This window comes from Lactuca serriola, chromosome 7 (genome assembly GCF_051521515.1).
Source record: "Lactuca serriola cultivar US96UC23 chromosome 7, Lser_US96UC23_V15, whole genome shotgun sequence".
NCBI lineage: Eukaryota > Viridiplantae > Streptophyta > Magnoliopsida > Asterales > Asteraceae > Lactuca > Lactuca serriola.
The window spans coordinates 205,916,207-205,939,843 of record NC_136414.1 but is presented as its reverse complement, the minus strand read 5'-3'; the positions used below and the strand labels follow the sequence as shown (position 1 = coordinate 205,939,843).

The 23,637-nt window shown below is 35.5% G+C and overlaps 1 protein-coding gene across 1 annotated transcript; it reads right to left on the bottom strand.

The window, feature by feature from the left end:
- Positions 1 to 2,323: 2,323 nt before the first annotated feature.
- On the bottom strand, positions 2,324 to 4,754 carry XYLT (beta-1,2-xylosyltransferase). Its single transcript, XM_079009314.1, has 3 exons — positions 3,916 to 4,754; positions 3,329 to 3,478; positions 2,324 to 3,251 (listed from the first exon to the last, which is right to left on the bottom strand). Exons 1-3 carry the CDS (start codon positions 4,603 to 4,605, stop codon positions 2,523 to 2,525), a joined length of 1,569 nt encoding a protein of 522 aa, XP_078865440.1. The 5' UTR covers positions 4,606 to 4,754; the 3' UTR covers positions 2,324 to 2,522.
- Between the last annotated feature and the right edge of the window lie 18,883 nt (positions 4,755 to 23,637).

The window sequence follows — 23,637 nt, the reverse complement described above, 5'->3', positions numbered from 1 at the left end:
GCAACTTGATAGGATGAATTATGGAGAGAAATGATTAAATATGATTTATTAATATATTATGAGAATAATATATTAAAGGAGAAATCATATTGTTCAATTAATATTAGTCAAGAATTAATAAGAATTAAGTTTGTGGCTAAAAGAGATTAATTAAACTTAAGGGACTGGAATTGTAATTATAAAATAATTGCAATTGGGCTATGGATTACCTTATTATATAAGGTTGGACGAATTATATTGGGAAGCCCATTAGAAATCGTTCAACGCTTATTAAAGAGGGGTTCATGGGTTGCTTAGGGCCTAAGCATCCAAATTAGGGTTTCCTTGTTAGATAACCCTAATAGCCTCACTATTTAAGGACCCCTTGGGCACCAAAAACGTGGGCAACTGAATCCTTAGGGTTTCTACACGTTTTTGGGTGTCTCCTTTCTCCTTATTCTTCATCCTCTTGCTCTTGGTGTTTGTGAACCATTAAAGGAATGACATTTGTGACTCTAAGCTTTCTAAAGTCATTACAAGGAGGATTTGAGATTGTTATTACTACATAACAATCAAGGTAATATCTTAAACCCATTATTATGTTAATATTGATTACCATATGCTAGATTTAGGGTTTAAAGTCTTGGATGAATTGCATGTACAATTAAGAAACCTAGATCCAAGCATTAGGGTTTGTATGAGCACATAGGATGTTCTTATGGTTAAAACCCATCACATTTATGGTACTTGTTCTCAAGAGCAAAGGAACTTCAAGATTTAGTTGTTATTACTATATAACAACAAAGATATGTATGCTAATCTTTTGTTTGTGATTTTTGAAATATTAGATGCATGCTAGTGTTTCCATTTGTGTTCATTTGTTGTATGTCTAATAGTGAAAACATATATCCAAATTAGGATTGCATGCACGCATAGGATTGTTTGTATAAAACCCAACAACAATAACCCAATGGCTTACCCTGATTGCATAGTCATCAGCATAAGAGATACTTGTCAGGTCCTTAAATGACAAAGGGTTGTTCATGTCCCTGACCTCCTAGTTTAAGGTATGACATGGTACCATTATGAATTAACGATGGATCTTTGATTCTAGATTGCAACATACTCTATGATACGGAAGTTTAAACCACTTTTTGTTGATGAGTTAAACTGTTAATGATTCACGCTGATTTCACCTCAGCGTGACTGAAACAATCCATTCGTTTCTTTATCTTCTTAACAGAGCTTGATGATTGACTGTGTAAAATCACACACCGATAAAAGTTCAAAAGTCTGTGCTGATGGTTAGTCTATGTACCGTAGACTATCACAAGCACCAATCCATTCTTACCCTACATTCTTCTTTAAATTTTTATGGTAGGATTTCCTGGAAGTTGAGGAATATCATAGTCCTTATTTACATCTTCCCAAATATCCATGGCTTCGAGATAAGATAACATTGTAGCATCCCAAAGCTTGTAATTGCCACCATTAAGATAATGTTGTGAAATATTGCTTTCAACCATTGTCGTCACAGATCTTTCAAGAAATCAACTCTAATACCAATTTGTTTGTTTTAAGCAAATGAAAAGAAGACAATAAGGTTGTAAACATGAAGAAAAAAAAGTTTGTAACTTATGCACAAAACTAAATTGGAAAATCTAGGATACAAAACACGATAAACTACGTTAACTTATACAGTAGTTGTTATGCATTACTGAAAACTAAAGATTAGCTAAAGTAATCATTATCCACTAACTCAATTGATTAGACTCATTCACCAAAGGGCTTCTAGCCCAAACGATATCAAATGTTGTGCTTCCTATTTAAGGTTAAGGGTTTAAATTTTGTTGTGGACATAAGCGGAATTTAAATAGTTTGGATGGAAGTTGAGGGGGGTTAAATTTTTGAATAATAACTAAAAAAAAATAAATTGTAAAATAAAAATAAAAATTTAAAAGAAGATTAAAAACAAGTTTAATAGGGATCAAAACCATAAAAAATAGAAACTTTTTTTTATTATGAATCAAAAGAAAATAAAATAAATAAATAAATAAATAAAATAAAATAAAAAAAGCAAACCATAGGGACCGTTTATACAGTTCTCTAAAAGAAAAATTGATCACGAGTCTTCGGGAAAATGGAGCTATATATAGGAGCTTTCTTTGCATTTGCCCAAAAGTACCAATCAAGACCCAAGACATGTTTACATACAAATCGTAATTCGTAATGTATCCATCCAATCCAATCTCAATCTGTGTTCATTTTTATCCTATACATTTCAACAACATTTCAAATCTTGCTTGCTATTGCTGAAAACCAGCATCCATGCTAATGTTATGCAGACTCCAACTCAACTTCGTCATCATCTATTGTCAAACTGATTCTTCATCTTTCAATCCCCAACAAATTTCAATCATATGAAAGATAAAAAAAAAAAAAATAAAAAAAAAAAAAAATAAAAAAAAAAAACCTAGTTGCTAATTGCTATCTCTCATCATAAGACATAAATCATAACAAATTCCATAAAACTCTATTTATTATTAGCATCCTAAGGTCTTGAAAATGTCACGGAGCTTGTCAATAACAAGTGTTGGGTTAGCATGAGATCCAGTGAGAAAAATAGGGTGATAATTGAGGCCCCTCCATTGAGAAATGAGTGCAAAATGAGGCCTCCTAAACTCAGTAGCAATCAACTCCAGTATTTCTGCTTCTGATGCTGCTGAGACTATGTGAGTCAATCCAGCCCCATGAGCACCCACAATAACAGAAGCATCTTGAATGGCCCTGACTTGCTCTTTCATAGACATATGTCCAAACAACCCATTAACAACATTCACTTTACATTCTGTATGACTCAGCAGCAGGGACCAACTCTTTATGGCATCAAACACTTGTTGTTCGTTACTAAGTCTAGACTGAACCTTGCCAGCATGGCGAGGATGAGCCAAATAATCCTCACGCCTCACAAAAAGAACATTGTGAGTGCGTGAGCTGTGTTTATGAGCAGTGTGTAAAGGAAGTGCAAAAGCAGCTCTTATCATCTCCCCAAATTCTGTGATTCTGGCTGTTTTCTTATCATCTGGGTTATGCCAAAGATCATGGGCAGAAGCAGCCCCATAACAATCGATGTTTTCAGACAGACCCCTGAACATGGCCGTTTCATAACCTAAAGGCGACAGGATAGCATGACGAAAGCAAACCGGACCACTGAAGTTTTTAGCATATCTTACACCTGAGAACACGGCTTTCCATGTTTCTTCCAATTGCGTCTGAAAAATAATAACATATACATACATGAAGGAATCTTGAAAAAAAAATTATAATAAAGTCAAGTGTTTAGGCATACCATGCAGTGACCATCTACGAACACCAATTGAGGTCGGTTTGGCAAGCCTGTAACTCTGGAAGACACGTACGCACTGTACCAGTCTGTGACTGTGTGAAACATGTTTGCATACTCAAACCGAGTGATCAGCAGTGTTGGCTCCTCAACCCACTATCAATATCATCATTCATCTCATTCTCAGGTCAATAATAACAAGTATAGTGTTTGTAACCCATAACTATGTTTCATAATCATGTTATAATTCAATCCTCAATTAAAATGGATTATAGTATAGCCCAAAGAGGAAAGGTCGTAAATTCATTGTAATTTCAGTTTAGAAATATGCAAAATCACAGTAGAAATCAGATCACAGATAAGGAAATGTCCTTAAGGAGCCTTTAATCTCCATCAACAAATAAGATCTGATTTACGTAATCAATTCAAGATACTTATTTAAGGTTATTATGTGAATGACGTGTCATTTATTGAAAACAATCTCTACAATTTGTTTCGTTTCGTCTATAGCAATTAATGATCAGCCGGAGTTCATTCATTACGAAACAAGTATTCAGTTAAAAGTAACTGCAAACAGAATGGAATACCCTTACCTCAGAGCACTCAAATTCATTGGCGCCAACTAACTGAATTGAATCGATCAAGTCGCGCATAGTATGTCTTGAGATCTCTCCTTTCTGCAAATATTCGTTCAAAAAACCCTCAGTAGCAAGCTTCTTACCATGATTCTTGGAATTCCCAGTAACCTCCAGATCAAAGGCTCCGAATTCAAACTCCGGCAACTCTTCCTCCTCCCCCCTGCCAATCACACTCTCCAATACCTCCCCACCAGCGGACATCTTAATTTTGTCTGGATGCATCCGCATCGTTCCGCCCTCGCATATGGAACTCCGCAAAGTCTGACTATAAAAGCACCGGAACCATCCTCTTCCATCTTTACCCACTTTACGGTTACTTTCAGGCGAGGGCTTGAGCAGATCGACACGATGAGTGAATCCATTACCAAAATAGGCTTCACAGGATCTAAAAGAGATGTTAGGGGTTAAAGACCAAGGGAGGTAAGAAGGCAAGATGGGCCAGGGTTTATTGGAATTTGACAAAGAAACAAGATGGGTGCGATCGGGAAAGGGTGAGTGGAATTGCGGTATGGAATTAGGAATGTTTTGGGTTGTACGGCGGCGGCGGAAGTAATCGGGGTGAGAAGAGAAGTAGAGGTAAAGGGTGATGGAATTGAGGATGAAGAGAAAGATGATGAGTTTTAGGGATTTGGTGTTCATCTTCATCAGTCGTTGCAGTTTCCTCTTAGTCTTGTTGATGCTTCATCTACCCCCCACTTTCAGTTCATTTCCTTGCTTTTTCTTCTAATTTTTTTTTTCCTATTATTTTTTGCCTTTTTCCTCAAAACGAATCACCGGCTCACCTATGTTTTAAAAGGTAACAAAGCAACGCCTCACCCCTCACGTGTTTGTACCACTACAAGTTCTAATAAGTTCATCCTGCCGGCAACCCCCAGCCTCCCCTCTTCGCTGTCGACACCCCTTTCACTCTCCCCTGCAACTCATCGACTCCCTGCCCTTGGCTCTTTGCCTTGCAATGTTGTCGTACGCTTCCTCATTCTCAAACCATCAGGCAAGAAACACCTCCAATATTAAAAAGTTTTTTTTTTTTATAGGGAAATAACATACAAACTGTTTAAGTATTCAAAAAAAAAAAAATACTTTAAATTCACTCGCATAAACTGAAGTTTTCTTTATCTTTTGTGTTATACGAAAGGCTCTTAAAATCAGTATTTTACCTTAGATTGTTTTATGTGTCGTAAGATCGGATCGAGATCAGAAGATCTCACCAAAATGACTGATATTCAAATTTGATCGTAAAGTTTTGGGTGTGTAGTATATATTATTGCTTAATGTCAATTAAAATGTCGATATGGAGACAATTGAACTTTTTAAATATGAACCATAATTTTTGTTGTTCAGAAGATCTCACCAAAATGACTGATATTCAAATTTGATCGTAAAGTTTTGGGTGTGTAGTATATATTATTGCTTAATGTCAATTAAAATGTCGATATGGAGACAATTGAACTTTTTAAATATGAACCATAATTTTTGTTGTTGCAAACCATAGAATTTAGGAAGAAAACATATCAATTACAAAAAGAAACAAAATCATTATGATCTGCAACTAAAGAGTTAAAATCAAAAATGAAATATAACGAGTGTAACCCACCTAATTCATGATGAATTGATGAAGTGATGATGCTCTATGAGGCTTATTCTGACTTGTGATGCTCGATTTCAAGTTGAATTACCGAATTTTTCAGGTTCGACTATATAATAAAACTAGAGAGGTGGGATCAGATGGTGCTAAGATCTTATAAAATAAATTGTTTAATTTATATTATTTGTTATTTGATCCTTGTGTTATGAAAAGTTTCAATTTTTCCCCTTTAGGTTTTCTAGTTTAAATTTGAACTCAAAAGTTTTGTTTTGAAATTTAAATAGTTGAAACCTTAATGTTTTGAAAAAAGGTTTCAAAACTTGCCCTTAAGTTTTGGAATTTAAATTTTGATTGAAAAGTTTGATTTTGGAATACTTAAATTCTAAACCCTAATGTTTTAAAATGTTTCAAAACTTGCCCTCAAGTTTTGGAATTTAAAAGTTGATTAAAAGTTTAATTTAGGAATGTTAAATTCTAAAACCCTAGTATTGTTTTGAAAAGTTCAAATCACACCCTTATGGTTTTATTAATTAATTAAAGTGTATAATTAAAAGAGATTTAGTGAATCCATAAAGTTTTGGTGTACAATTTAATTAAATTAAAAGTATAATTATTAAATTAGACCACCTAGTATTTTAAAAGTGTAAATTACACCTTATACTATATATAACATAAAAGTCTAACATTATATATATGTATGAGTAAAATTCAGTCTTATCGTTAGTAGGCCTCATTCACGAAACTGGTCTATAAAGGGTGTTTAAGGAAATTGCCTATAAAATGGCGATTGAATGGGTATCCACTCTTACCCACCGCACTCTTGACTAGTAGAGGGTCGTTAACCGAACGGGTAGGATAGGACAAAAACCTTCCATTATAAGTATAATGAAGTAAAAAAGTAACTAAATGCTTTCATAAAATTCTCAATCTTAATTACTTTAGGCAAAAGTGAATTGATGCAATTCCATGAAATTACACTTTGTGCCCTTGCGAAGACGTTAGTGGAGCGTGTGTGGTTAACCGGCACACTAAATGGTTCTAAGCAAAGGTAGCAAATGGTGGCTCAATGTTTGTCATAGTTCGGTGGAGCGTGTGTGGTTAACCGGCACATCGAATAGGTGACTTGTAACATGTGGGGGCACCATGTAAGTTTGCATGGTTATTCACACCCGCTTTGTGATCCTCGGCATCCTAGTCACAAACCAGAGGGGCATATCGAGATTTAAACATGCCATTGAAATGTTCAATGAATCTCATAGGATCTAGGAGTTTTCATAGATTTAAAACTTAAATTTCCTTTTCGTTTTTAATGGTGGAAATTAGTGAATCGTCATTCATTTACCTTCAAATATTCTGCAACTAGATTACGACATCCCTTTTCTAGGTTGTAGCGTATTGTGTTGGATCCTAGCCTTAATATCTCATTTGGGTGATTTATTAAGGACTCAATCAATCAACTAACTTGAATTTGTTTTCTCCCGTTTTGTAGATGTCAAAGTACGACAACTATGATCTTCCCAAATCCCGTGGAACAAGCATTCCACATGAAGATGATATTCCACGATTTGATCGAGGAACAAGAAATCATGCTTCACTTCCTCCTCCTCCTCCCGTTGTTCTCCCTAACCCACAAGATCGAAGAATTGAAAGGTTCAATGTCACTAAAGCCCTATTGGAAATGAAACATGAAGATGGTAAACTCGTGTGTGCCCACATTCTAGGAATGAAATCACACATCATAAGGTTGATAATGTTGGGTGTGTCATTCCCTGATGAGTTGGCTATAGGCTGGGTTCTACAGTCACTCCCTGAATCATATAATGAGTTCTAAAGAAAGTATTATATGATGGATCATGACGCAAACCTCATTGACCTAACTTACATGCTCATTGCTGCTGAATCATAAATGATTTAGCAAAGCAATGGAGCATACACTACTAGAAAAAAGGCCTTTTACGACGCTCATTGCGCGTCGTAAAATGCTCAGACGACGCGCAAATGCGTGTCAAGGAATGCCCTGTCATAAAGAGAGACGACGCGCATTTACGACGCGTGGTTATGACACGCAATGCGTATCAAGGAAGGCTCTGTCATAAAGGAAGACGACACGCATTTGCGTGTCGTAACCTTACGACACGCGTGTTTATGACACACAATGCGTATCAAGGAAGCCCCTGTCAAGAAAGGCCATGTCATAAATGAAGATGGCACACATTTTTGCGTATCATAATTTTAAATGTTCTAAAAAATATATTTATATATTTATTAATTTTTAAATTAAATTTGCATTTAATGTCTCATAATAGAAATAAAATATCATATACAAAAAATACAATCCATTGCATAAAATTTAATGTCATACAATTCTATTTTTTACAATATCTAAATTTGCATCTAATCTACTCTCTACATCAAATTCCAACTAAGTAAAGTTGCATCTTGCCTTTCGTAATTCTTTAAGACTAATGCTCCAAATAGATGTTATATGGATAAGAAGTTGTACATTGGCTCATCTACTCTGTGTTTCATACTAACAATTGAAATGAAGAATGCAACACTTGCATTTGCAGCATCTTATCTCTTTCGGCTTAAGCTTTCTTTTCCTCTTCTAACTCCAAAGCTATTCGCTTTCATCAACCCTATAAACACAACACAAAATCACTTATCATTTTCATTCTACTTTTAAAATTAATTCTTATCAGGACATTCTGCTTTTAAACCTACTAATCTACAAATTTTTCAAAGAATATAATTTATAATTTTTATGGAAAGTACATTGCTATTTCTTGAATACAAGATGTTACAAATCAAGAAACTTACATGGACTGCCGACCACCATGAACCTACAAGACACGAGACATCAAATAAATCAAAATTAAATTTTGATTTTTTTTGCTTTCAGTAACGATTAACATTTAACAAAAAAAACAAAAGGTCAACCCACTCCCTTTGCCTCATTCCAGCTGACCCACTCCCTGGAAACAAGAAAAAAAAACTATCAACCAACATTTTACTTATATTTGAGAGGTTTTCATATTGATTTATTTATTTGTTAATAAATAGTTTACATACTACACCTATGGTATGGATTAGACTAAACCGCACAAATGGTCCCTGTGGTTTGCTTAAAATTGCCACTTTGGTCCAAAAAAGTTTGGACTAGCACTAGAGGTCCAAAGTTTTCATTTTGTTGCTTGTTTAGTCCAATCTATTATGATTTTTCTCAAAATGACGGATTTGCCCCTGTTAATATTATTTTCTCCTTTTTTTAATTGATTTTTCTGATTTTCATATTTAAAAAAATAAAAAATAAAAGTAAATACAAATAAATCTCTCTCTCTCTCTCTCCCTCTCTCTCTCTCTCTCTCCACACTATTTCTCCTTCCTTCTCTCATTTGTTCTTCCTGGTTCTCAAGAAACCCCTCGTCGTCGACTCCACCACCCGTCATCGCCATCAACCACCACCGCCTTTATCCCCTATCGTCTCCACCACCCACCATCCATCTATAAACCCTTACTTTGATCTTGTCGCCATCTTCTATTTCTGTAAAAATTCATTTTTCCGGCGATTTGAAAAACTCCGCTGCAACTCGACGAAGCTCCAGATCTGTAAAACATCGTTCTTCCGGTAAGCCTCGTCTATCTCCATCTTTCTCCGCTTTCTTCATCAGCAAACCCTAGCGATTTAGTGACGACGTTCCAGAGAAGACGAAGGGCGGCGACGAGTTAGGGTTTTCAGAAAACCCTAATCGGTTATTTTTGTTTCAGCGCCGTTATCATCCACCGAAAACCCTAGCTCTGCTATCTTCATCACCAAAACCTACTGCTGGTATGTGTTGAACGACCCCCTTACCTTTGTCTTTCCAGATCCGATGAGAAAAAGAGAAATAAGGTGACGAACAGATCTGCTGGTTAATTTCTTTTTCATATTTTTTGGCAGATCTGGCCTTGTTGGTGGTTTGGATGTCATTATGTGTTGATTACAGTCGATGGTATTTTAATGATGGTGTGATGATCTGATGGAGAAAATGATGGGTTATATGGTCAGTGGTAGCTAATGGTGGGTAGTGTCAGCTGTGATAGATAAATTAGGTTTTTGGGTTGTGTCTGGTGGTAGTATAAGGTGGAATGGTGGTCACGGTGCTGGGAATAGAGACGAAGAAGAGTGCGTTGGGTGGTAATAGATGATGAAAGGTTCAGGTGAGGTTGAAGTTGAAGTTTGGTGAAGGTGATGAATGGTGAGAGAGAGAGAGAGAGAGAGAGAGAGAAAGATTTATTTTTATTTTTTATTTTTTTAAATCTGAAAATCAGAAAAACAAATAAGAAAAAAAAGAAAATCATATTAACAGGGGCAAATCCGTCATTTTGAGAAAAATCATAACTGATTGGACCAAACAAGCAATAAAATGAAAACTTTGGACTTCTAGTGCTAGTCCAAACCTTTTTGGACCAAAGTGACAATTTTCAGTAAACCACAGGGACCATTTGTGCAGTTTAGTCTATGGATTAAGTATTCAGGGGAGGATTTACTATCAAGGAAAATGTCGAGGGTAAATTGTTCACATTGGTTTGAGTGATCTGCAATCTCTTTGAATTTGAAAGTATAACTTCATCTTGAAGCTGCATAAAATAAATATCAATGAATACAAGCTCATAAGTCATAATCACATCTATTATTGTGTGCACATTAAACTAACACTGATTGCTAAAAGAATAAAGGTTTTGACATGTGTTTTGATTAAGAATGTAGTCATATCAAATACCTTCAAGCGCTCAGAAAAATCTTTGAAACCCTTAACAAGTTGGGGCCAAATGCGTTCACGGTTGGAACTCTCCATATCTTCTAGCTTTCCCATTGCATCTGCCCACATATAATACACCCATTTAGAACCGTATTATATGTATATATAATTAAACCAATGGAAGTACACATTGTTAACAGAGGCATCCATTTCATTGATGAGGCAGACGAAAAATATATTCAAAAGCAGGAATAAAATGAGTCAATTTGAAATGCTTTTTTCCTATTACAGTTTTCCTAACTCTATCATATCCTCTACCACCATCAGTCTCCACAAATCTACATAAATAAATAAAATAAAATAAGACTTACTTATGTTGTTAAACAAAACAAGAAAAAAGTAGTCGATTACTGATTACTTAAAATATGATAGTTTGTATATAAGGGGGTTTAGCATGGTTGGAGTCCCATGTGAACCAATTTGGTATTGACCTGATAAGAAATAACAATGAAAAAGAAGTAATTTATTAGAATAGATAAACAAAAAAGAAATAGAAGAAATAACAATGAAATAAAAGTAATTTATTTTCCATTTTTTAAAACTACAATGCCCTAATTAGAAACTATTTGAAAGTACAATGCTATAACTAATTAAAAAAATGAAAGTACATTACTTGAAGTACTTAAACATACAAGATAATTAGGCTCCTTCATATGTGGGAAGATGCCTCCTCCTATACACACCCATTCATAGGAACTTTTTTATATCATCACTAGAGTATCCCACGACACTTGACAATGATGAAAACTTCAAATAATTAATTTCTTATTTTCAATTCTTTATTATTATTTAAAAATAAAAAATAAAACTAGACATCCAAACAGTTGAAAAATTCTCAAGCAGCTTTTTTGGGTGATGACATGGCAGTACCAACAGTAGCAATGTATGTTGTTCCATGTTGTATTATCAACTATAACTATCCTGCTAGCCATTGTTGTTGTTTGGTAACATCAAGTGTGTGTGTGTGTGTGTGAATGAGTGCATTAAGTCCTAAGTCCTAAGCATGGATAAGACCTTATATAAATGCTGATTGAATACAGTGAGTTACTTACTTTATCATCTACTTCAGTGTTATGGCTTAACCATGCGTAAGCCTCTCTGAAATCATCAAAAACATGAAGACCTTCAGGTGGATGAGAAGTGAGCACAATTTAAAGAGCTGAATATGCTTCTGTTGCATCCTGCACACTATGAACCTAAACAAAGGGTAAAATCATCATTTACTTTGTCATTCAGATGGTTCATTAGGTGCAAATAAGAAAAAGTCCTTGTACATACAACAGAAACCATTCATCACTTAATGGAAAAGAAAGAAACAAACCCTAATCTGGTAAGCTATCCATGGGTGTTTCTTTTTTACTTGATTAAAAAAACCTACTTTAATGGAAGAAAGTATGGTTACCACATAGAAGGCACCCATCAACACAATTAAGAAAAGAGCAAAAATCGATGTGTCAACATGCAAGACTAAGGGCCACTTTTCAGTCTTCTTCTTGGAAGTCTCTTCCACAACCACCTCTTTTTTTGGTTTTCTTGGAAGGTCTTTTCTTCAACAAATCTTCTTTTTTTTGTCACTATTTTCCATGGAAACAGTACTAGCAGATACTCCATCCCAAACCTTAGTGGTCAAAGTCAACAAAAAAGTCAATAAAATAATTTTGAGGACTAAAGAAGTGCGTGTGTGTGATTGCAAATACTTACTTCATTTTGGGTATTTTCAAATAAACTAAAAACATAGAATTTATTTGATCTTGCGAAAACATCAAAGGCTTCAGAAAGAGCAATTTCGGATAATATGCATGCAGTTGGACCAAGCACAAGCATTAGTTGTACCTGTCATATCGTTAGACAAAAAAGTTTAAGTTGACAGGAAATTAAACATATGAAAAAAGGTAAAAATGTAAAATGAGTAGAATCCTTACCATGGCACTACAAAAGTATACAAACATTACTATATAAAGGATCAGAAAGGAACTTGCATCAAATAGAGGTGAAAAGCATGCCTGCAACATCATGAGTGTTCAGCACTCCCGTGTAACATTCCATCTCCCCAATGTTCCTTTACTTCAATCTGTTCCAAAATTAGGCAAAATCAATGTTATATAAATGAGCATTATGCTTATTAAGCAAGAAAATCAATATAAATTACTATATTACCTCTTTGAATCGGGTCAAATAGTATTCAATCATCTGTGTTGTGTATTTTGTTGGTACTTTGACACAACAGCACCAAGAGCACAAGCTCCAGCACTTCCGCGTAAAAAGGTTACATCCCTATCATTATCGATTTCAACAATATGTTAAATATGGATTTATATATCAAGATAATGAGATTGGAGTACTATAGAGGGTACTTAAAGCTTGCAGAAGCAGAGTCACAAGCTTCAATAATGCAAGCAGAGGTGTTCAGATCATTCTTGTTACCATTCACTGGAAAATTTTCAAGAGCAAGAAAGCAGTCCCCGGAGTACCATCACAAAGAGTAGAGTCGACGTGTATTCTTCTTTCAATGGTCTGCCATGTGTTCACCACAACCTGTTAAACATTTCCACAAACATGTTGTAGGCATGCACACAAATGCAGAAAACCAAGAAACACGTAGTTCCCCTAAAAGATTCAGTATCTATAACCATGTGTGTGTGTGAGAGAGACAGAGAGAGAGATGGTACCGTGTGCTTGAGATATGTGGCGGCTCTTCTGAATTTTCTACGGATCTGTAAGGAGGGTCAAGGGAAATCAAATTCAGGAATCAAGAACTTGGATTCCATAAATACGAAATCCTAATTGGAAATCAGGCATTCGTTTTTCAACGAGTATTAGACTTTCAGTCAATCCCACATTTGAGTAATAGATTTTTAGCAAATCCCAAGCTTTTAGCGATTGAGCGAGTCTCAGTTTGGTTTCGGTGATAGGCTGCTGGCGACTGACATATAGAAATCTCAATCTAAAATTGAAATCAGATGGAAGAAATCAGAAATCATAAAATCAGCTGGGAAGAAATCTGTGAAAAGAGTTGAAGTGGAAGGTGCGTTATGAGTGTCGATTTGCTTAGGTGGCGAAGCAGTAGCAATGGTGAAAGTTAAAACCCTAAGTCGTCAGTTAATAGAGAGCAACATTACATGCTTCCTTCTGCGGACATTTACCCCAATTTCCCCTTTCGTCTCTCACTCTAGAAACCCTAATCCCTCCGCCACAATGAACACCATTACAGTTTCCACAGCGCCTTGAAAGCCCTAACCTGAATCTCTCGATCAGAAGCGTATCTAGAAGGAAGCAGGTCAAGGAATAGTGCAAGAAAACTATTGGCGAGTATTCTCAATAACAGCAGAGAGATGAAGAAGGTGAAATTACAGCAACGATGAAGTAGATGAATGGAAATCAGAAGCCCTTTTTCTTGATTGAGATGATGAAGTCGAGAGATGGAGATGAAATTGTAACCTTCGATCTTTGATTGAGAAGTTGCACAACAGTGTGAGGAGAATGAAAGATGCGTGAAAATGCTTAGGGCAGGGAGGGTAGCGGGCTTTTCTAATTTTTTGGCTTTTCTTTTCCCACTTGTAACTAAGGAACGCGCGTTCATTAAAATTATAAAGCGACACATATAGAGGGCGCGCATTTAAGGTACAACGCCCTCCGTGTTTTTCATTTTTTTTTCTTTTGACACTAATTTAAAGGCACGCAATAATGCGTGACCTAAATCCTTAAATTTTCTGAAGAGATGACACTTTTTTAATGTCACTCTCGTTTGCGTAACATAAATTAATGAGTGTCGTAATTTGCGCGTCGTAAAAGGCTATTTTTCTAGTAGTGATATTTGTTGGGAAAGTCAACCAACCATACTTCCGAGGACGTTCTAGGAGAACCGACCTGCGTTTGCTGCCAAGAGAAAGGGCATTGGATACAAGTCTGTCCTAAGAGCCTGAAGAGTCCAGAAGATGGGAGAGTCAAAAAGTATGGTTGTGCTTCAGGTAAAATCCACTATCTAACTCCATTAAGCTCCTATTCGTTAATTCTTAATACATAATGTGATGAGATTACATTTGAATGTTTTGCAGGATCAGTGAAAAGAGAGGAAAAGCAAAATGAGTCTAATCACAAAGAAATGGATCTCGATCGCATGGACTTGAAGATTAGATTTTGAGCTCAGAAAGTTATGATAGAATTGTTAGGAATATTTGATTACATAGTTTTTCAGTTGATTTTGCATTGTAAGGACAAATGTTTTCCGCTGCTTTTATGAATAAAAATAAATTTCGGTTTGACTCATTTATTTATTTCCTTGCAATAAAATCGTTATGAAAAATTGATGTTTGCATATTTCTACAACGAATGGATGTGATTCTTAATTATGATAATTGTGGAAATGTCGAGAATTTACCAAATAGGGAGAGTTTCTCATCGCCCAAGTTTCAATTGGACAGAAACTTGGAATCATGCAACTTGGTTGCACGATGAATGAGAAATTTCATATTTGGAAATTAGACTACGTCGTTGAAAAAGTGTTAAGTGAAGGACTAGGAGATCGAGTACACAAAGTTGTGTGTTGATCAAGTCCACCACAAGAGTAACAAAGATATTCGTCATGATTCACTAAAGGTTTAGTAAATATGATTATACTTATAAGATTAAGTGTAATTCTGAATTGATTGAAAAGGTTTAAATCAATAGCAGAACGAATAAGAAGAATCAAGTAGGCAGAAAGATAAAAGTTTCTCTATTCTAAGAAGAAGGGAGAGTACCTTTTATGTTTTATGATAGGTCTTAATGATTAAGAACCATATCTCAGTTGATCCTCTAAGTGAATCTTTGTGCAATTGTATGTCTAAGAAGAGGAATCAAGAATTGAAGAAATGGTTAAATCAAGAAGTCAATCATACTTCGTTCCAAAACCAAATCTTAGAGTTAAGATTGTGACATTGAGTGAAAAGTCTTAAGAAGGTTTATAACATTCATCAAATGTGGAAAGTTGTGATGTCTTGGATAAGACAAAAACCAACTAGGACCAATTTTATGAAGTGTTTTGTCTTGATAAAAGCTACACTAACTCTTGAATATTAGTTTGTCAAGAAACGTTTATTGACAAGAGAATCTTATATGTCAAGGAGTCAGTGGGAGTCTTAATGGTCTTGAAAAGATTCAAGAACTAATCAAGAATAAACCTTATCGATCATCACTAGCACACGAGTAGAGGTCTACAACCTATCGTGTTGACATTATCTTGTTTCTGTGCCGTTCCAATCGAGTTAATTATGCATGTGAGTTCTATGAGTTCTCATTTGAACGCATAAAAGGCAAGCACCTTGATAAATGGAAAGTACATTGATTGGAAAGGATGAGCTGCTTAACTACTTGGAAGACATGGTGGGCAGCCATGTTACCACGAGGCAAGAAATCAAGATTGAGAAGGTTCAGTCCATATGAGTTTGAATTTGTCATAAACTTTGGTTTTAACAAATTCACATGGATAGGAACATATACACCATTAAAATCGAAGTGTCATAAGATTTCCTCCTTCATTAAACCGAGTGTGAGGAAATGCTTTCACTAAGGAAGATTTTAAAAAGATAGTGATTGTGAAATTTTATTCTCGAATTCGATTATGGTTACGGTATCCCTTTCCATGATTCGAATTGTGAGATTTGGCAATTAGTCTGAATTGTTTAAGACACACATATGAGTTATCTAAGGCAAAGGTGTATAAGTTTAAGAAGCCTTGATAAAAGATTATCAAAGCATTGGGAATTAGAAATATGAACTTAAAGAAATTCAATAGGCATTGTTTTTCTAAATGTTAAGTTGTTTTGTACTACATGTCAAAGCTAGTGGGAATATAAACGTTATGTTTAAAATAATCATCATGATAGTGGGAGCATAAATGTTATGACTGTATGATTATTAAGGCATGTGTTGCAAGTTAGCAATATTAATTATAAAAAACAAGAGTCATACTTTGCAAAGTTGTAGGGGTTGAATAGTTGTTTTGCTATAATTAAGGGAGAGAATATTATGCTTCATTTCAAATCTAAAAGCTTAGGTTGTGGAATGTTAATAAATTTAGTCAAGGATACATAGTGTGTTCTTAAATTTCGATTATGATATCGGCATTCCTCTTCATATTTCAAATTATGAGAACGTAGCACGTAAAATATTATGGCAGAAGATTGATAAAGTATCAAATCTTTATGTAAGACATTATGCATCGTGTCCCATACGCTTCGGGTATAGGATCGATTGCAAGTGCTATAATATTTGACCATTCTAAAATTTTCCAAATGTCTAGCGCATTTAGAGGGAAAAGGACAAGAATCGGTTTTGACTATGATAATTAAACAACTATCAAAGGACAATCCAAAGTTCGCCGAGGATTGGTCGCTTGTGAGTAGTTGGAAGTATAGTATTGGATGGACCATATTGACATTATTATGAATAGATAAGATTCTATTAAGAATGAGTTGTCATATGGTAATTATGGAAAGGTTTGCATATTGGGAGTTAGATATTGAGAATCTATGTCTAGATTAGAAACTTTTATGCAAAAGGATGTTCAAAGGAATGTACTTTGAGTGAAAGACATCACATCTATGGAATTGTCTTGTAACAATCTCCGATAGAGGACTTCGTAATTTCGTTGGCAATAGTCATTATGACTTTTGTGCTATGACATTACGAAAGGATCATTGCATAAAATGTTAGAATCTAGCATATTCTATAAGTGGCAAGAATTTGATATTTTTTCACTTGTGATAAGGATTGGGAGTTGTGAAATGAGTATGATTGGAAAGGTGTTCATTTGATCTATTTCACAAAGTAAGGACCGTAGGTTAGCATGGTGTGCATGATAAGAGCATGGGACAAGTGTGGTAAGTAATTCAAGTAAGAAGTTGATTACCCGAAACGACAAATAATGAGTAATCGATATGGTGATAAATAAAAGGTGCTTTATTTATACTCAAAGGTTGAAGCCATATGGGATGAGTATTATTCTTGTGTTTCACTTTGCATGTTTTGACTTCCTGAATAATTTAATTGGTTCAGAACAGTAAAATTATTCGAACGGACCACAGTCGTTCATATGTTGGAAGTAGATATGAATGAAGACTGTCGTGAATTGGTGTGTGGATTGTCTAAAGAGCATCAGACATAAGAAAATGTTTGCTGCAACGTTCATGAGTGCTTATGAATATGATTTGAGCATTGGATTAAACCCACGCTCACTTGGATCACTTCATGGATTTCATCACGAGTGATTGGTGAGACGATAACATCTTATATTCTTGAAACCGAGATGTGTGAGTTGTATCTTGCGAGTCGGTTGCACATTGATAATATGTAAACGCACCAGTAACTTGGTGTTATAAAATATATTGTTGTGTGTGATTTGGTGAGTGAGTGAAAGCCAGCATTGAGTCAAAGTTTATTCGTTCCTTTTATCCAAAGTAGGATAAAAGTGATATCTGTGGGCCCCTCGATGATTTAGTGATGACACCTAAGCGCTTGGCCAAGCCGGGACTAAATTGATGTGTTCAATTGTAGTCTGTTGTCAGTCGTCATAAATCTGAATTCGGGAAACAACACATAGACAGATAGAATGATTTAGATCCATGTCTCAGTCTATACGATATCTAGAATGGAGGAATATATGATCCCTTATCTAAAGGACACGCGTATCTGATAAGATCAGAGTTGACAACGACTTTAGAAAGCTACAATTGCAGATCAGGATCTGAAGTCATACGCGGAATAGTTATTAGACTTATCCAAGTGGGAGACTATTGGATTAGTGTCTAAGTCCATAACTATTTTGGTATATACTTGACCCGATGGTGCATGGTCCTTTTGGGTTGCCTTCACCAAAGCAACTTGATAGGATGAATTATGGAGAGAAAGGATTAAATATGATTTATTAATATATTATGAGAATAATATATTAAATGAGAAATCATATTGTTTAATTAATATTAGTCAAGAATTAATAAGAATTAAGTTTGTGGCTAAAAGAGATTAATTAAACTTAAGGAACTGGAATTGTAATTATAAGATAATTGCAATTGGGCTATGGATTACTTTATAATACAAGGTTGGACGAATTCTATGGGGAAACCCATTAGAAATCGTCCAAGGCTTATTAAAAAAGGGGGTTCATGGGTTGCTTAGGGCCTAAGCATCCAAATTAGGGTTTCCTTGTTAGATAACCCTAATAGCCTCACTATTTAAAGAACCCTTAAGCCCCAAAAACGTGGTGAACTAATTAATTAGGGTTTCCACACGTTTTGGGCAGCCTCTTTCTCTTCTCTTCTTCATCCTCTTGCTCTTGGTGTTTGTGAACCATTAGAGGAGTGACATTTGTGACTCTAAGCTTTCTAAAGTCAATACAAGAAGGATTTGAGATTGTTATTGCTACATAACAATCAAGGTAAGATCTATAAACCCTTTCACATGTTAATATGATTAATTGTATGCTAAAACTAGGGTTTAAAGTCTTGGGTGAATTGCATGTACAATAGAGAAACCTAGATCCAAGCATTAGGGTTTGTATGAGCACATAGGATGTTCTTATGGCTAAAACCCATCATTTATACCACTTGTTCGACAGTTGTGGGTTAATCCAACAAAAAACCCCACAATTTATGTATTCATCATTATAGTTTCTGTAGACAAGGAACCTTTGTCTAGGATTTGTTAGATTCCATCTTGTCCACATTCCAACCAAATGTCCATATCTACAGAGTCTGATGTTACTGCTTGAAGAAGACGACATCGATTTGCCCTAAATTATCTCCTTTTGCTTGTGGGTTTGAGAATATGAGAGTTGGAGTGCATGATTTGTTTATGCAAATAAATTCATAATATGGCAATATAATGTAAAATACTTTACAAAAAATTAATTCCTAGTAAAATTGGTAACAAAAGTTGCAACATATAATTGTTCAATACTAAAAACTCCACGAGTTTTATTGTCGTTGCAAATTTCCATAGCTAAATATGTATGAATTTGAAATACTCCTTTTCAAAGTTGCTATGGAATTTAATCTCATAACAAATGTGGTCACAACCATAGCAAAACAAGAAAAAGAAATCAAATTCCACAGATTAACTCCCTAGAAAATATCTATGAATGCTACTTCCATAGCAAAGCAACTATGGAATTATTTTTCGTTGAAAAATTTTGTTGCATATTAACTACGATAATTAATTCCATAATAGTAGTACAACGGAAAGTGTTTTCATAAAAATTTTCGTTGGAAAATAATATGAATGTTTTTTTCCATAAACATATCGGTAGCATAATAATGGATTTGGAGTCGGTAGCATTTTGCCTAGCAAGACCTATGATCGCTATTGGAAATAAATTCCATAGACAATGTGGTAACAACTTTGCTATGGAACGACATTCCATAGCACGATCCATTTCAGAGTAACAATGAAAATACATTCCATAATGCCCTTCCCTAGCAAAATCGTGTTTTTCTTGTCGTGGTTAGTCTTTTAGTATTTTAATTTTTTTTGTCTTCTGATCTTAATATCTTTTTTTTTAATTTCTAGGGAAGATGTTAGAAGCTACTAGAAAACACCTTTATTGGACTCCATGTGTTGTCCATTTTCTTAGATCTTATGTTGGAAGATATTGGGAAAAAAATTCCTTGGGTGAAAATTTGTTTAAAAGGGAACTGCTTGTAAATGGGTTTTTATATAGTTTTGTTTGGTCTAGTGAACTTGATGCAGAAGTTCATGAATAAAAGGAATCTGCATAGGCCCGTAATTACAAGATTTGCTACATCTTATATCACTTTTCTTCAATTTCACAAGCAAAAGGCTAACCTGAGAAAGATAGTGACTTCTCAATAATGGATCAATAACAAGTGATCCATGGAAGCAAAGGGAAGACTGATGTATAAATACTTTTTATTAGGAGACATTTTGGAGGAACATGGTGTATACTTTCAAGTTGACAAGCCCTCTTGTTAGTGTTCTTTGGTTAGTTGATGGGGAAAGAAAGCTAGCCAACCATGGGTTACATATATGAAGCCATAAATAGGTCTAAAGATACTACTGTAAAAATCTTTTCTAATCAAGAAGAGCTTTACAAAACAACTTTTAAAATAATTGATCATAGGAGGGAACTTCAACTCTACCAGCATTTGCATTATACAGGCCACTACTTAAAATTGTCCATTTTTATGATGATGTAACTCCTGGTTCCTAGTGTGCATTTAATTTATAATTTAATCATATTTATAGAGCAACTCGACGAGTTGGATGCCCCAAACTCGTCGAGTAGAGACTATCAGGACCGCGTGATTTAAGTAACCTACTCGACGAGTTGAGAGGCCTCAATTCGACGAGTAGACCGGTTGGGATGAAACCCTAATTTCCAGGGTTCTTCACCCTATTTAAAGGACTTAATCCTTCCCCACCAGACCTCATCAGATTCCCTGAAACCCTAAATCATATTGAGAGCTCCTTGTTGAGAAACTGGAGGTTTTGAGTGGATTTTTGTGTGTTCTTGTGCTTGGTGAAGGACTTGGAAGAGATAGACGGTCATTGAGCTTGAGGAGAAGCACTAGATCTGGGATCTCATGCATCTTTGGCAAATTTCTAAGGTAAAAAGTCTCAAACTTGATGATTAATAACTTAGATCTATATTAGTGTTGTTTTATGGATCTTTTTGACCCCAGTGTTGGAGTATGATAAACCTTCATAGTCCTGATGCTAAATACTCCCATTCCTAGTGCTATTTGGTCCTTAGATTCATAAAAAGGGTCTTAAACATGTTCATGTCGAAGAAAAGACCATATCCATTGAAGTAGGTTCCTATATCTCGAGATTGGGTCCATTTGAGTCATGCAAAGCCATCAAGTTGTCGACTTTACAGATATATACCATGGATACAATGCATATCTATATTCTGGAACCTTAGATCTAAGGAAAGGGCTTAATAGACTAAGAACTATGAGGAACTCGACGAGTTGGGTTGAACATTCCTGATTCTGTTGAGGGAACTCGGCGAGTCCACAAGGGAACTCGACGAGTTGTACTAGGAAAGTCCCGTTTCTGTTGAGAAGGAGAGACTCGGCGAGTTGGAGGTAAACTCAACGAGTTAGATTGCAATTTCAAGATTATGTGATTTATGGGAACTCGACGAGTTGAGTCAAATCGGAGTGTTGACTTTGACTTTGACTTGACCAGAGTTGACCCTTAAGGGTCATGAGTATGGAATGGTATCTAAGGGGTTGTTTTGGTTCATGGAGTGAGTAGAGTTGATTCTGGGCATAGATGTTTCAGCTATCATCCGACAGTGAGGTGAGTTTCCTCCTGGTTTAAAAGGGTCAAAGGCACCAAGGCCGACCCGCATATGTTTTGTTTATTGAATAGTAGCCGAGTGTGGGCGAGGCCCATATCTCATAGATAGTGGACTGTAAGCAGACCCGTATCTCATAGCATTATTTGAGTATAGATATAAAATTGATTGATAGATTTTGTTATACTTGTTGTTTATTTGATGCTTGTATGTGTGCTTAGTAGCTGAGAATGGGTGAGGCTCGTATCTTATAGACAGCTGAGTGTGGGCGAGACCTATATCTCATAGATAGTAAGCGTGGGCGAGGTCCATATCTCATAGTTAGCTAAGTATGGGCGATGACCGTATCTCATAGTTAGCGGAGTGTGGGCGATGCATGTATCTCCTAGTTCCCCAGTGTGGGTGGGGCCCGTATCTCTTAGAGTGTGGGTGGGGCTCGTATCTCCTAGTAGAATGATTATGTGTATGGTATGTGGTACTTTGAGGGAAATTCACTATGCTTCGTGCATACAGTTTTCAGTTTTGGTTTCAGGTACTTCCGGTAGCAAAGGGAAGAGCTCAGGATGACTATATTACACACACCACGATGTTTAGCCTGGGATGTTTACTCGGATGTTTTGATATGATACTCTGATTTGATACTATGAATCATGTGTTTGGATGGAATGATTTTGATAACTATGGTTTATTTAATAAATAAAAATGAAATTTTTAGCCATGATTTTTGGGATGTTTCAGATGATGTGCAAAAGATTGTAAGTTGTGAATAGGTGATGACCGAGTTACATTCTTGCATTGAAAGGTTGGCTCCATGTATTCAGATTGAGGACAACATTCTTGCATTTAAAGGAAGCTAATGACACCTAGTAAGAAAAAGCTTAAATAAATATTATATATGTAATTATGCACTATATTAAATTTACTTTTAATTTTTTTCGTATTAAAGAAAAATGGTGGACAACATTTGGATCTTCATCTCCTAACTTGCAAAAGTTTTCTATAACATTACTTAGTCTTACTTTTAGTGCTACAAGTTGTGAGAGAAATTATGGTGTGTTTCAACATGTAAGTGTGTGTGTGTCTATATATATATATATATATATATATATATATATATATATATTAAAATTTATAGTTTACTTTTTAAAAATATAAATTAATATATAATATAACTTTTGAGAGCATCACACCAAGGAACAAACAGGTTATCACAAGAATGATTGAATGAAATGATATATGTGAAATTTAATCGTGCTTTGCATCGCCGATATAAAAAGTGAGGGAAGTAGTAATCGTATTATGTTGGAGGATATTGTTAAAAGTAATGAATGGCTGATGGGGAGGATGGAAAATGAGGAGGAAAAAGAAGATTTGGTGTTTCTTGAGGATGATCTTACGTGGGATTATGTTTGTAGAGTGTCCGAGGCAAACGAGCCTATTCATTTCACTGGAGCATCAAGATAAAAAGAGAGTGATGAAGGGGCCACACCATCAAGAAATTCGCACGGAAAAGGACCACCTCTAAGATATGAAGATGAGGTGCAAGAAGATATTGGAGGGTTTAATTGCAACCCTTGATTCCTGGTACGTAGTTAATTCAATAATTTCTTGTGTTTTACTCTGGGAATCGACAAGTTGGAGGCCCAACTCGTCGAGTAGAGTCGAGATCCGCGGACAGTTTAAGTGACATACTCAACAAGTCGGAAGACTGACTTGGCGAGTAGTTGCTATTTGGCTAAAACACTAAATTGAGGGTTTGCACCCTATTTAAACACCTTATCTCAGCCATCATCGTCCCTATTACTCCCAGAAAGCATTATCTCGAAACCCTAGTCGTTTTTGTGTGTTCTAAGGCCATTTTGGTACATTTTGGTTTATTGTGAAGCTTGAATAGAGGAAGGAAGCTTGGGAGTTCGAGTTGGGGCTTGGAGATCCAGATATTTTGTTCCATTTCCAGCACATTCAAGGTAAAATGCACCTGTCTTGGTCTT